The following is a 14,854-nucleotide window of genomic DNA, read 5'->3' as shown; positions in this document are numbered from 1 at the left end:
AAATGGTCATATGCAACATTACAAGATACATTATGTTATTTCATAGGCGATTTATAACTCTTCATGGCTAGTTATTACGGAGTATCTATTTTATATGTTCAAGACCATATCATATGTATACTGTACTATATGCCATGTCATCTACAACAAACTGATAGAGTACAAATAAATGAGTGAGCTCACATGCACAAAGATGATGTATATCAGAACACAATCAAATTTAACCATGACATAAAATCTGTGTAAAAAAATGGTTAATCTCAAAGACTGAGAATTGAACTCAAATACAACATATTTCAATAGACAATATCCAACTTTTTTTTTTCTTTATGCTTTTAATCCTCAAGACTGAGATGAACTCCAAACTCAAAATGGGGTTTCCTACCTCTTGCCTCAAATCTGCCCTATTCCAAAACATTACACAAATAAAAAAGTGGATTAAAATGAAAATATCATCATCATCATCATTATCATCATCATCTTGGAAACCTAGATGAAATTGGCCCGCTTCAGAAACCTGATCAATTTGCAATAATGGGGCCATATTGATTCGATGTAATCCAAATACTTATCAACGATCCATTCTTGAACGTGTTTCCATATTCCTTTATATCCTAAGTTCCTAAAGTCAACCACGGGTTGCCATAGACGAACATGTATAGTTTCTTTCAGTTTTCCACTAACAACATAATCATAATACACGGGCAAGTTTTTTACCAATTTCACGGACTGCTTGAAGCTGTAAATGTAGAGTAAACATAACCCTTGTACGATCTTGATGTAAAGCGCCACAAGCAACGGTCCAAATATCCATAAAGGAGTCAGCTCCTTAGCGACATCAGGTCCGTACTTCATATTGACCGCCAGGTACATCGGTATGCTGTGAATCAGGGCAACAAATTAGATAAAAGTGAAGAAAAATGGAGATAATTTATGAAATTTTAATAGAAGACGATGTCCAATAAATTTAGATAATAAAAATCAAGTATATAGGCAGTGTTGTAAAAGACGTCTGTTGCAATGCCCTTTGCGGCGTTTTGGAGACTAGCCCGTCTTGACCGTCCCGTATTCTAATAAGTCGGTCAACAGTCAAAAGTCGGAAAGGTCGGGGCAACGCCGGTCAAAAGTCAAAAATTCGGTTCAAATCTGTCAAATCGATCAAAATTGACGTAGTTTAGTGTTTTATTTTTTTATATTATATTAACGATAATAACGATTATAGGTACAAACTTGTCAACGAATGTTTTTTGGCTTTAAAATATGTATGTATATATATTAAGTAAACGTCCGTCTCAACCCCCGTCTGGACCCCGTCTCGACGTTTTAAGGTCCCGACCATCTCGACCCCGTCTCGCGTCTTTTTCAACCATGTATATAGGTCGTAACCAAGAATGGTAATCATAACCACAAGTCATGTTGTGGCCAAAGGGAAAAACAAAAGATTAATTTCTACACATTTAGTTAAGCATTGGTCTTTCATGCTATGTTTTATCTCTAATGGGTCAAAGTGTCCAACACAATTTTTTATGCATAGAATATTACAACTCCTAACTCGTTATATTCAAAAGACTAAATTATGCAATAATGATATAGCTTCTGAAACTCATACACATAATTATAAATAGAGCTTTAAAAATCTGAACAATATCCAAATTTGCCCCTTCTACCTAAAACAGCTATTCGGGACAATAATAACGGAATTTGGGAAGTGGCAATTTCGACCAAGTTACTTGAAAACAGGGCGCATATGGGCTATGTTTTGTCACCAGCAAATCAAATGGGTCTATAAAGCTAAGAAGAAAACATGTTGAATGAGTTGACAGAGCACACTTTGTGGCCTTGGCTAAGGTGCATTTCCTAAATCATTTTATTTTTATTAAATCAAAGTAATGTACTATTGAAGACGTAACGCAACATAAATCTTGTGATATTAAACACACCATTTACTATATAAAGAAAATTAACAATCTTGGAACAAAAGTATGTCTAGTCAATCCAGCCCGATCAGTTCCCACCCGTACAAAAATCACCCATCTTGACCTGTTAGTCAGTTACACAGCCTGCACACCCTGCCCATTTGGCCACCTCTAATGAAGCATACATAAAAGGGTTCCAGCTGAAACATTTACTCCATAAATGATTGTAGCAACAGTACAGCAAATAAACCAGCTCCAAAAGTCCACCAAAATCAACTACAGGTTTAACTTATAGCTCATACAAGTATAAAACCAATAATAACAGTAAGTTTCTTTCAACTTACAATATCATTGCAGGTATCTTTATTGCTGGATCCAGACCCAAAAATCCACGCCAAAATGCTTTTAAAATCACACTTCTTCCACTGTTTTGGATCTTGCTATTCGTTTCCAAGGTTGTATTAGTAGACGTCTCCTCCTCCTCCTCCTCCAATGTTTCATTCGGTATTTGACTTTGTGAAGATGGTGTTCGTAACAAAGTCAACCAGCTTTTAAACAAATATTGTATAGCTTGAGACCCTGCAGTCGTCTCATCCATATTAGACGTAGGCGTTGCATGACTGTTCTTCACCTTTGATGATTCAGCTGAAGTTTCTTTGTGATCTTGCGGCACATACGAAAGTCTGACAGGATTCTTTGTTGACTTAGACCCTTTCTCACGGCCACCCGATTCATCGTTCTGAACGTTTCCTTTAAAAGATGATATTTTTAATGATGTCCTCTTTGATTCAGGTACCTTGATACTGTTTCAAATTAACTACATCAGTACCACAAACATAAATCATCATTCCTAAAATTATAACCTTGTTACAAAGAAACCCGTATTTACCATAAACAAGATCGATGCTTCAATAAAAGAATATCTGTCCTCTTAACGATTGGAAATATTGCTAAAAATTTATTTGATTCAATCCCTCTCTTCGAAGGTATAGGTCTCGGAAGAGCATATGAACCCTTCACAGGCAAATATATAAAATCTATTAGAACTTCACCTACATCCATAACATAAAGAAAGAAACTTTCTATATAATAAAACATGCTATTGGGGTCAACGTCTCAATACTAAAAGGCATTAAGGACGAGTATGTCAACGTTTCCGTTAACTAATTTCAAAAAGGCCTTGCAAAAGTTGTGTTTTTTATTCACTGCTCATCTTCTATATAACCATCACTAGATAGTCCAGTGGTTGGGGTCCTGAGTTCCTTGCCTTGCAAGAGATCTCAGGTTCAAATCGTTCAAATCCTGTCCACGACGAATATTTAGTGGTGGTCAGGGATGGGTTGGAAACAGTGAGAGTAATCCTGTTGGGCTGCGTACATGAAAGTATGGGTCGGATTACTCGCCCTCTCGGTAGCCGGAACAGGGAAAACCTTCTACCTTTTTTTATCTTCTATATATGCAGAAAGTAAAACAAAGGGGTCAATGTTCCTTCCATTTACCTGAACCTGGTGGGTCACTAATGCCATTATCCCCTTGTAAAGCACCCTACCATTTATATACCAACATCATACACTGATACACACCACCTGAAAAATGTACCAAATTAGTCATATAAGGTTACAGTAACAAAAAATATACAATTTCTAGCACAAATCACCTCCCAAATCCTTTTTTTTTTTTTTTTTTTTTTTGGATAGCTGTTAGGATTCAGGATTCACCCAGGGGGACTTAACCACCCACGCGTTCATCTCCTACACAGTTATACCCGCCCCCAACTGCGTGCCCAAGAGGAAACCCGCACCAATTCCATAGGGGCATGGACGGTACCCCCCCCCCTCCAAAATTTAAAACCTAATCATATACAAGCAATCATATAATCAAAACTTCACAAATTGGGGGAGTAAACTATGAAACAAAACCCTAATAATTGAAGGAATGAAGAAACTTAGTGATAGATATAGAGATATACCTGTATATATCAGAAGATGATTCTTATGATGAGTATCGAACAGCTATAAATTATATAAAAGTTGTCTAATTTGAGGAAATTATTGTGTAGATTAGATATGATTAGGTATGTAAGAAAATTAAGAAATATATAAAGGTTTGAAATTGATACATATAATATAATGAAGAGAAAGATGAAAGCTTTATCTGTTATCTTTCCGATAGAGTTCTGAGAGGAAAGATCAGGATAAAGACAGGATGATAATATGAAAGTGGTCAGGGGTCAAAATTAGGGTTTTAAAGTAAAAGTAAATAAATAAAAATTCTAACAGTTTTCTTTGTTGGGGATAAAGTGATAAAGCCGATAGGCGGTTGTTTATCGTGAAGTTTATTTCTTTTAAATTTTGCCACATAAGTTTTGCAAATTCTAATATTACAACAACAACAATAAAAACCAATATCACATGAGTGGTGTATGGGAGAGGTGAGATGTAGACAATCTTTCTCTTATCTGAAAATAAAAACAAGTCATGTCTCCACTCTAAAAAATAGAGAAAGTCATCTCTCTCTCTATCCGACGGATAAAGAGATTGCTTCCGCCGTCCAATAAGTAGTAATTTTTTTTTTTTTAAAATAGTAAAATAAAACTAACAATAAAATTGAGACGCCATAAAAGTGGTATGATCAAATTTTCACGGGTTTTAAATCATGTTTGGAATTCAATTTAGGCTCTAAACGGCAGTTAAGACGCCAATAAATCGACGCTTGCTGTTGACTCAAAAATAGTAGAATCAAATTCTAATATTGTGATTTAAAAAGTAACATTAACATTAACACATACACTAAAACACAAATTCAAATTTAAAGTGAACGGTAGTTTTTTTTTTCTAACGGCAATATCGACATCGAATGCTCTCATTTGTCACTCACGCAAGGAGAAAACTCAATTTGCGACGATGTTGGTAGTACCATCGAAGGGTGAATAAAGTCCCCCAGAGACCTTCCCAAATCGCATTGATGTTGGCAATACCATCAAAGGTTGAAAACTTCCTGCTTGGAGTAAGAATCGAACCTGAGTTGTTGTACCCCAAGTTGGATCTCACTCTCATACCACTTAAGCCGAGCAGTAGTTGTGCCAGCATTGTGATGACTTTTACTTATTTGTTGTTAACTTTTTAAAATAATTACCTCTCATCGCAACGTGCAGGCTTCGTATCTCGTTACTGTCAATAAACATATTCTTTGGTTGATGATCTAGTTATTTATTGTTATATGATGTCGAAAGTAAGTTTACCTTATCGTTACAGAATGTTGATATAATTAGCAAATATGATTATGTTGAAAGACAAACTTGTACGAGATTTTTTTTAGTTTATACATGTGAAGTTGTTTATTTTACCATTCTTTTTAAATCATAAATAAATAAATAAATAAATAAATAAACATAAAGATCTTATGTAAAACCTTTTGCAAGTAAACTTTGACGTACTATATCTTTCCTAGCATATGCTTTTTACATGGTCTTTGTAGTCAAAACAACACATCATATTTTGTTAAATTTTGTATTTTTTATCACAACAATACCGTTACTCATTCTAATGAATTTTGTATTTCTTATAAACATGGCAAATATAAGTTTTGACAACATCAACATCAACATAAGTTGTATTTTTATATATCCAACATAAGTTTCGAATATAAGTGTTTTTTTAATTAATACGGAGTACACAACTATACATCATAGTGACAAGGGTATTATAATAATCTCATGTTGATAAGGGATCGGTAGTGAAATGAAGTATTTAATCAAGGGACTAAACCTGGTAAAACTTTTATCCAGGTACCGTGAGTGAAATAAATAATATACTAGGGGACCGAAAGTATAACTTTTATATACCCCATTTACACATTTTGAAAAAGAACACAAAATCCCGGGCTCTGCTACAATTTTTGGAGCTTATCATTTTCAATTTCAAAAATTCATCTCTCAACACATACAATGATGCAAAGGGGAAAATTAGGAGATCGTGAAATTAGGGCTAAAATGGCCGAACTTCGAATTATTTCTGAAAAAGAAATTGAGATTCAAAATCAGAGAATGGAAAACACCACTCTTTCACTCATTACATCTCTTCACTCAATCAAATCAACGGCCTCTGAATCCGTGTCTAATCGAGGTATAATTGCTCACAAGTTTATGCTTTTTTCAAATTCTGCGTTTTTATATTTATTTTGCAAGAGCGATAGTAGTAAACTGATTTGCCTAAAAAAAATAGGGTTTTACGGTTACATAGAGTACATGTTTAGTTGATATTTGATTTGGTTTGTTTCAGTGAAGATAGGGAACTTGAAAACTGAATTACGGACATTGGAGGATGACTTGGTGAAAGCACTTTCTGGTAAAATTGTTTTTAGATATATATTCAATTCAATGATACATGTAGTGAAGGTGTAATTGATTTGGGTGTAAGATCATGTAATATGGCTAAAATGTGTATAAGATGTAGCTAATTATATGTATTTCAATTTCAATTTGTAATGGTATCCCTTTTTTCCAATGTTGCAAAACACTCCGTCTCGAGCCGTTGCGACGCCCGTCTCGACGGTTTGGTGACTAGCCCGTCCCGTCTCGAAGAAAACCGTCTAATATGACAGTCAACGGTCAAAGTTCGGGTCAAAGTTGAAAAAAATCGGGTTAAAGTCGGTAAAAATTCAGAAAAGCCAGAAAATCGGTAAAATCGGTGAAATATATCGTATTTTAGTTTGAATTTTTTGCATTAAATTAACGATGATAGCAATTATGGGTACAAATTAATCAATTAAAGTTTTTAGCTATAAAAATATGTATACATATATCATTTATGCATTTATATACTTATATATTTAAAAGTCAACTTAGGTCAACGTCCGTCTCGACCCCCTGTCTCGACCCCGTCTCGAACATCTCGACCTTTTTAGGACCCGACCATCTCGACCCCGTCTCACGTCTTTTGCAACCTTGCTTTTTCAGAAGGATGGAGTAAACTACGTATATTTTAAGCGTTTACGAGAACGGCGTTATAGTTTTAGCTAACTTAGATATGGTTTATACTTCATAGTAAACAGTTATATACATTATGGTATAAAGTAATGAAATTTACTGTAATTTGTTTGTTTTTCTTTTTGCTAATGGATCTGTAGTTAAGACTCGGAAAGAGGCACAAAAGATGGCTATATCAGACTCTATTGCTGCTACAAAAGCTAAAATCGAGGAACAAAAGAAATGTTTGGCTGACCAGATGACTATAAAGGATGAGTACACAGAAATCATATCATATCAATCTGAAGGTATTCTTTTTGTATCCTCGATTTTATACTCCCGATACTTGGAGTTTTTGTTTTTACCATTTTATACTCCTCGATTGCTACATGGTCAACTAATCATATATTAATTGTAACCTAGAAGAAATAACATTTCACCTTTCAAGATGTAAGCTATATGAAAAATGATTATACTTATATCTAAATGGATTTTTGTTGTCTTTTTTTTGTTTTTTTTGTTTGTTAAAAGCTTTGAAAGAATGCGAGGAAAAACATAAGCAGGATGCAGAATGTAGAGAGGAAATAGAAGAGGCGATTTCATGGTACAATAGGGTTCTTGGATTCAGAATCGAAAGGGGACGCGGTACATAACTTTGCTTAATATATTACATTTTCTATCATCTATGAAATATTCTTCTTACATCTGATATTATAATTGCAGGCATAAAGTTCATATTCAGTAACATAAATCCTAAGAATCATGACGAAGAGTATTTCTTCACAATTCGCCTTGAAAATGACAATTATTCATGTAAGTAATGCTTGTATTACATTTACCTGACGTGTTTTTTTAGCTTTGATAAAAGTCAAATTGACCAAACTTTGATTTCTTGTTTCTGCTCTGTTTCAGTGCTCGATTGTCATCCACATTTGAGTGAGGCCAAAAAACTTATCCAGGAACTTAACCTTACTAATGGCTTATATAGTTTTGTGAGGACTATGAGAGCAAAATTTCAAGAAGTCGCAGCTGCCGGTACTGGCCTGATCTCTTGCATTCTTTTACTTTTACATAGGGGTTAAAACAGTTTGGGTTGACCCAGAACACAAGACAATAGTTGTTATATCATTTTAAGTAAATAACAAGAATAACAAGACAAGAATGTTAATCACATTTTATAAATTATTAGTGTGACAATAATTTGATTCTCGTGAACAAATTTTTTTCTGATGTTTTATGTTTATTGCTTTTGCAGGAAGTTTAACTGAAATTGCATCTCATCCTCAAGAACCTACAACTATTTCTATTTCCGCCCCATTTTCGTCAGTTTCCACCGACAGTGGAAGTGGGTCCCCTCCAAAGAATGATTACTCTGAACAACGTAACAGAACTGCTAGGAAATCTAGACATGTTCAAGGAATGCAATTGTCAATTCTGTCCCCTGCGTCTGTACGCCGATCCCCGCGGTTTAAGGTACAGCTACTTTTCAAAGAACAGTAAATTTTGATATATATGTAACAATCTTTATTGAAAAGTTAATTTTTTTTCATGTTGATTTGAATTTGAATGCTTAATTTGATTCACTGATATTAAGGTTTTTCATTGTGCAGGTAAAGAAATGAAGATGGAGGTTGCTTTTGTTATGTCACTACCATCTGACTTGCTTTTTGTCATGTGCATTAGGATCAGTTAAAATTCTTTTAACTTATCAAGCACTTGTAGCTGGTGGAAAACATGCTTGTTCGCTTGTAATTAATTTCAAGTTGAAGGTAGTTTCCGTACGTTGTTGCTTAAGTTCTGTTGCTTTGCTCTAGCGGATAAACACTATAGCTTTTTAATAGACCAATAGATTATAAAATAAAAATCTATTTGGTTTAATTGCTGCATTCTTATCAGAATAGGTGCATCAATCAATAGTTTACAAGTTGCATAATACTTCATATGATTTATGAGTTTTACATTGTGCTTTATGATCATACTTGATGGATATATACTAAAATGAATGATTTTTTTGAGTTGTTTCATCTTCCATCGTACAACCCACTGAAAACTTGGCTCGTGCCACCAAGTGATGCTTCCCATTCTATTGAAGCCATCACGATTTGGCCCAATATTATCACAACGTTGCTCATCTCTGGTCTATTAGTCGGATCTTCGCTCATGCATGTGAAAGCTGTTTCAGCCATCTATTATAAAGATGAAAAAAGACAATGTTATATGGGCCATCCTGGCAACCTGACCCTATGGACCTGAACCCATTCAACCCAGTTCCCAACCCGCCTGACCCACGAATATGCTAGCTCTAAATTTTTTTGGGTTAGGATGAGGAACCTTGAAATGTGTTGTTAGATGGATAGCAAAACAAGAAGCTGCAAACCTTATAAACTTCTTCTATAGGATAATTTCCTTTCAGATTGTCATCAATTTGAGCTTCCAATGCTGCCGCTAAATCTTTATTATGAAATATTTCGCGTATCTGCTCAAATTGGAATAGAAAATTGATTAAATTTTATGAGAAGCTCAACTTGCTTTAGATGCAAATTTTCGTTAAAAAACTGTTTAAAAATGTTAACTAGATTATCATTTATCACATCTTCTTGCACTTACCACTGAAACTAGTGTCTTGAGTTTGTTTGATTCCTGTTTATCGCGTGCAAGTGCTGGTTGGCCGGTTATCAATTCCGCTAGAACCACCCCGAATGCAAATACATCAGTTTTTGACGTGGTTTGCATTTCGCTTATAGACCTTGCATAAGTTAATTTTAAAAGCACCATTATTTTTTGAAGTTACTTAATTTGCAACAATAAATGTATTATTTGAATCATAGCCAGCGTTTAACTTACTCAGGTGCTAAATAACCGGGTGTACCCACAACTCTTGTGGCTATGAAATCATCTTCATTTGCATGTTCAACGAACTTAGTCAAACCAAAATCCGCAACCTGCAGGACCACTTTAACACTGTTGGATGATAATCTGACCATCGTATATCATGAACGTACCAGATCATAGAAAATAATAAGACATAAAGTGATATACAAGTAATGCTAATATTTGTTGACAAGTACCTTTGCTTTGAGTCCCAAGTCAAGAAGTATATTGGTTGTCTTAATATCTCGATGAACATAACGAGCCTTTGTATGATCATGAATGTACTCGATTCCCCTTGCAGCATCAAGTGCAATATTTGCTCTTGCTGACCAAGAAAGTGGCTGGTGACCTGATACTTCCGATTTTTATTTTTAGAATCATTATAAAATAAACTAAATTTGACAATATTGATCGGGTGGGTAAGATAAAAAGGGTATGGTTTTGGTGCGATTCATAAGGTTTCATGCATTGTGACTACATACTGGCGTTCGGGTGACTTTCAACTCATTTGACCCGTTTCCAGTTTAGCTCATTTTTTTAGTCACTCACAAACTTGAACCGTTGACAAAGTATAACCCAGTTTGGCCCGTTTACCTTTTAGCAATGGGTCCTGAAGATGTTCGCTAAGTGTTCCATTTTGGACGTACTCGTATACCAAATAAAGATGGTTGTCACCGCTTGCGTATCCTAGGAGTTGAACCTACAGAGTAGATAAAGCCCAAAATATGATCATAGTAATTGTATTTTTCTTTCTTCTTTTTCTATTATTTTAATTTTATTTTTGAGTATAATATAATTTCTTACCACATTATTATGATGTATCCTACAAAGAACCTTGAGTTCTGCAATGAACTCCTTTATCTTGCTAGATCTCATCTTTTTCACTGCAGCTTCCTGTTAGGCATATAATCCGGAAATAACGTTAGATTATAGTGTACACGAACTTAAAGATTGCGTTTTCGACACGTCATCATTCATACCCTTTCTCGTATTATGCCAAAGTAAACACTTCCATATCCACCTTCTCCTATCTTTCTAGCCTCATCAAAATTATTTGTAGCCTGCTCAATCTCGTCCAAACTAATTATAACGGGCTTGTCAGACTCTATGTTTGTTGCTGCTTCTGCATCATCCAATAAAAATTTAAACTTTCTTGATTGTTTTAAGACCAACTTAGATATGGCAAATTGGGTGGGTCAGATAACTGGTCAAAATGTATACTTTATTTATAACATTCCGAATGGTTCGGGTCATCTTGGACTAATCTTCCATGTCTATAGTAAAAAAGTGATTTTCCAGTGTTGTCTTCTCTTTGTTTCTGATATTTTCCGATACATCTTTTTTGATATTTCGAGCCCATCGTTTTCGAAGAAGAAACAAGATTGATAAAGCCACCATAACCATAACGATAGCTAAGATTACAAAGACGATCTTCTCCCAAGTCTTCATCGTCCCTGCTATACACAATCATAAACTTATATTTTAATGCAAAACAAACAATCAAATAGCTAGATGAAATGGATATATACTCACATTTTTTTGATGTCACAATCTTGTTTTTCTCCATAGGTACAAATAATACCCACCCGATATCGATATAATTAGGATCTTTAGTCAAAACCTTGTTCGAATTCTCAACTTCATTCTCTCTTGCATTCAAAAGTTCCGAAACTCCAATCAAAGTGTCTGCAGGTTGAATAGTATACGTGACGACTTTTTGATGTTCATTTTCCAAACATCCACAAGCGATTTGTACTTTAACTTGTTCACTTTCGCCACTAATGTTCCATATTTGTCCACTGTAGTACTCATCTGATATGTACTTATCACTCTCTCCTGGTTTTCGTTTATAAAACGAATCAAACATATAGTATCCATTGTCACTAGTATTATCATGCTCACAAGCACACGCTATTGAAACTAGATAATCAAGATTAGTATTGTGCTTTATGGGTGTGATTTTAGAGGTGTTAACGGAGTAAAAAGAGGCGATTTCTTCGAGTTTATGGCCTTTTGAGATGTGGTATAGATACGAATCACATGTACGCGTGTAATTCGAGCAAGTTAAAGGGTAGATTATTGTTGACTTCTTGACTACATTAAGGGAAATGGCTTTTGTGAATGAAGTGATGAAGAAAATAACATAGAGGAAGTGAGTTGATGATGTCATGAGCATCTTTTAAGAAGAAATAGAATTATTGCATATGCAATGTAGTAACGATAGCATAAGTATAGTGGCTAGAGTTTGTAATTTCACATTTGTCATTTACTACCTCAAATTGACCCATTTTCATAAATGGGTTGAAATTGCCCCATATAATTGACATCAAGCATCTTTGTTATTTCAATAAAACCTTTTGTTTCGAAGCTATTATTATTCATGTTCGTACTTATATAGACGTCATGTTACTGTGGATTTGGTTGCACTTGTGATTCTTGATTTTGGTTCTTCCTCGGTTCCTCATTGTGGTGATGTATTACTTACACATTTATTTATAGGATTTTGCTAATGACAGTTTTAGGGCTGTCGTTAACGCGCTTTAAACAGTTTGATTACTTATTTATTTGGTAGTGGCAGTTACATGAATTTACAACTGTTTAAAGCGTGTTAATGACAACCCTAAGGATTGTCGTTAGCAAATAGTTCGGTTACTTATTTACTTGGTAGTGGCAGTTACATGAATTTACAACTGTTTAAAGCGTGTTAATGACAACCCTAAGGATTGTCGTTAGCAAAATCCTTATTTATTATATGTAAATATCACTAAAAGGACCACATTGATGCAACCATAAAGAGCTTTTTTTTAACTCTATATTTGGCCTATATCTTGTTAGCAAATGGTTATATACTTATATATATTTTAGATGTCGACTTTATTCTTTCAATAATGTGTTATGTAAGTATCCAAACTGCATTTGTTTTCACTGAAATGCCTCCCAACACGATGCATATTGGCATACTGTTGAACTATGTAAACATATTGTTTTCGATTTATTGTTTCTTGCATTCACTACCGTATATGAATCCTTGACTAATCACTTGTATTACTCGTTTATCAGAAATTCAAGGATGTTTTTTTCGGACGTATTCAAAGTCTAACTTGTTCTTGAACATTTCCATTGAACTTCTTAACATGATGACAAACAGAAATTCCAACTCACACACACACATTCGCTCACGCACACACTAGATATAATATGTAATGTCTAATTGTCTATATATACTGCATTTTATATGCATGGCCTGCAATTAAGTCTCCATCATCATTGGGACATCCTCCTACAATAATGCGGATGTTGAAGTCATCTATGCGTATCTGGGCCCGTGAATCAGGGGATGGAATAACTTATAAGGTTATATACTTCAGTTCGGTCCTACTAATCGAGCCAATAGCTCATGTTGGTTCAATACTTTAATTGATCAAGTCTATAGCTCAGTTTGCGAGCTCGAGATTAGAGTGTTGGTCAATATTCACTATACATCCAACAGGGGCGGAGCCAGGATTTTACGATAGGGGATGCTTACTCTACAATTAAAATAGGCAAACCAAATAAAACTAAAGGAGACCAACTTCCTACACAAAACATATTTTATTTGTTTAATACATATACAGATAACTACTTTACGAAATTTTACTAACTATTAAACAATAAAATATGCTACTATAAAATTTATAGTATGAAAATTGCTATTGCCCATCTAAAAATTGATAAGTAAATTTGTACGATATGTTTCAGTTAATATTATTTTATACTTAGGTTTGAAAGGTAGGTAACCCAAACAATTGAGTTAGATAAATTATTTAGGGAGGCTTAACTAAGATAATTAAATACTCCGTATGAGCTATCAATATTTCATTGGAATCGGGTCTATTGGAGGAGGCTAAACACCCCTCTGTCCCCTCCCTGTCTTCGTTACTGCATCCAACACAGATCAATGCTAAATTGCTAATAGTTTATTTAAATATGAAGGAAATAAGATGCTAAAAAAATGGCATGTCCTATTTGATGGTTTTAAAGATGGATTTATGTGTTAAAAACATGCAACAGTATTGTCGTGTTCTTCTTATACTTGTTATGATTAAGTGATTAACCTATAAAAATGGTTAACATCAATTATTGACAACAACTGTAACACCCTGTTTCTGTTTCTGATTTTGTAGTAGATCGGGACGACGTCCAGATAGGGGGACGCCGTCCAGCAACAAAAGGTGGGACGCCGTCCAAGGTTTGGGACGCCGTCCAAACTGTCTGTCGAGCCAGCTGTTTTAATTTGTTATAAATGGGTAAAATGGTAATTTCACTTAGGTGCCGGTTTGGAGCCTTCAAGGCTGATCCCTTGATCATTTTTGGATCACTTTACACCCACACAAACACTCTCAACCTCATCTAGAGAGAGAGTAAGGGTTTTAGAGAGAGAGAGGTGGATTTGGAGAAGAAGGAGTCGGATTCTCGCTAAAGCTCGGGTTCTAAAGTTGTTCATCTCGCTCCTAGCTACGTTGTGGTAGTATTGGTAAGCTCAAACTCTGAATTTCAATTGTTAGATTTGATATTCAAGTTAAGGTTTTGAGCTAGTTTGTTGTAAAACCCTTCTAGATGATGAAATAGGTTTATGGTGACTTGTTATTCTTGTCACTTGGCGGGTTTTGGGTCGGTTGACGATTTGGCCTTGATTAGGGTTTGATAATGAGTTTAATCACTAGGTTTAGTGATATTGGAAGTGTTGGAACACTTTTGGGTGTGTTTGGTTAACTAATTTTGAAATGGGTCAAAATTAGGGTTTCGGTGTCAAAATGGTTATGACACTTGTTTAACACTTGTGATCGGGTTTAATTGGTGTGTTAGGACCATTTTCACTCGTGTTAGTGAATATTGGTTAGTTTGAGCGCGGTTTGTGCTTGGAAGTGCAATTGGATGCACTAAGTGTAAATTGGGTTGGTTTGTAAATCCACCCTAATTATGTTGTGGTATTTGTGATAATGGAATAGGTATTTTCCATTGACGAGTCGCGGATTACTTGGAAGCATTCAGCAAGGCGACAAGGTGAGTGTAAATATATATGTATGTAGTATATTCTCACTCACTAAGCGTTAGCTTACCC

At 34.9% G+C, this 14,854-nt stretch overlaps 3 protein-coding genes across 3 annotated transcripts; 1 reads left to right on the top strand and 2 right to left on the bottom strand.

Moving 5' to 3' along the window:
- Window positions 1-201: 201 nt before the first annotated feature.
- Window positions 202-4,151, bottom strand: LOC139847563 (uncharacterized). Its single transcript, XM_071837249.1, has 5 exons — window positions 3,886-4,151; window positions 3,416-3,502; window positions 2,806-2,930; window positions 2,261-2,719; window positions 202-880 (listed from the first exon to the last, which is right to left on the bottom strand). The coding sequence occupies exons 2-5, from the start codon at window positions 3,440-3,442 to the stop codon at window positions 490-492; spliced, it is 1,002 nt and encodes a 333-aa protein (XP_071693350.1). The 5' UTR covers window positions 3,443-3,502; window positions 3,886-4,151; the 3' UTR covers window positions 202-489.
- A 1,714-nt stretch (window positions 4,152-5,865) lies between these two features.
- LOC139848576 (kinetochore protein SPC25 homolog) lies at window positions 5,866-8,504 on the top strand. Its single transcript, XM_071838302.1, has 8 exons — window positions 5,866-6,040; window positions 6,197-6,262; window positions 7,044-7,190; window positions 7,414-7,527; window positions 7,606-7,695; window positions 7,795-7,917; window positions 8,138-8,355; window positions 8,493-8,504. The coding sequence occupies exons 1-8, from the start codon at window positions 5,866-5,868 to the stop codon at window positions 8,502-8,504; spliced, it is 945 nt and encodes a 314-aa protein (XP_071694403.1).
- Window positions 8,505-8,903: 399 nt separating this feature from the next.
- On the bottom strand, window positions 8,904-11,929 carry LOC139848575 (lysM domain receptor-like kinase 3). The gene is made up of 9 exons (XM_071838301.1): window positions 11,155-11,929; window positions 10,734-10,876; window positions 10,558-10,647; window positions 10,348-10,453; window positions 9,951-10,102; window positions 9,727-9,824; window positions 9,490-9,628; window positions 9,260-9,358; window positions 8,904-9,068 (listed from the first exon to the last, which is right to left on the bottom strand). The coding sequence occupies exons 1-9, from the start codon at window positions 11,927-11,929 to the stop codon at window positions 8,904-8,906; spliced, it is 1,767 nt and encodes a 588-aa protein (XP_071694402.1).
- Window positions 11,930-14,854: the final 2,925 nt, after the last annotated feature.

The sequence above is a fragment of the Rutidosis leptorrhynchoides genome, chromosome 5 (genome assembly GCF_046630445.1).
Source record: "Rutidosis leptorrhynchoides isolate AG116_Rl617_1_P2 chromosome 5, CSIRO_AGI_Rlap_v1, whole genome shotgun sequence".
NCBI lineage: Eukaryota > Viridiplantae > Streptophyta > Magnoliopsida > Asterales > Asteraceae > Rutidosis > Rutidosis leptorrhynchoides.
The sequence above is the reverse complement of the archived record's forward strand: the minus strand, read 5'-3'. Positions and strand labels throughout refer to the sequence as shown.

What these genes read in the sequence shown, in the direction of transcription:
- LOC139847563 (XM_071837249.1), bottom strand. Translation starts at nt 3,442, where the DNA reads ATGGCATTAGTGACCCACCAGGTTCAG. An exon ending in TAGTGACCCACCAGGTTCAG is followed by an intron (nt 2,931 to 3,415) that starts GTAAATGGAAGG and finishes TTGCCTGTGAAG; the next exon opens with GGTTCATATGCTCTTCCGAG. An exon ending in AAGATACCTGCAATGATATT is followed by an intron (nt 881 to 2,260) that starts GTAAGTTGAAAG and finishes CCTGATTCACAG; the next exon opens with CATACCGATGTACCTGGCGG.
- LOC139848576 (XM_071838302.1), top strand. Translation starts at nt 5,866, where the DNA reads ATGCAAAGGGGAAAATTAGGAGATCGTGAAATTAGGGCTAAAATGGCC. An exon ending in CAGAATCGAAAGGGGACGCG is followed by an intron (nt 7,528 to 7,605) that starts GTACATAACTTT and finishes TTATAATTGCAG; the next exon opens with GCATAAAGTTCATATTCAGT. An exon ending in TGAAAATGACAATTATTCAT is followed by an intron (nt 7,696 to 7,794) that starts GTAAGTAATGCT and finishes GCTCTGTTTCAG; the next exon opens with TGCTCGATTGTCATCCACAT.
- LOC139848575 (XM_071838301.1), bottom strand. Translation starts at nt 11,929, where the DNA reads ATGCTCATGACATCATCAACTCACTTCCTCTATGTTATTTTCTTCATC. An exon ending in TCAAGACACTAGTTTCAGTG is followed by an intron (nt 9,359 to 9,489) that starts GTAAGTGCAAGA and finishes CAATTTGAGCAG; the next exon opens with ATACGCGAAATATTTCATAA. An exon ending in CTATAGAAGAAGTTTATAAG is followed by an intron (nt 9,069 to 9,259) that starts GTTTGCAGCTTC and finishes TCTTTATAATAG; the next exon opens with ATGGCTGAAACAGCTTTCAC.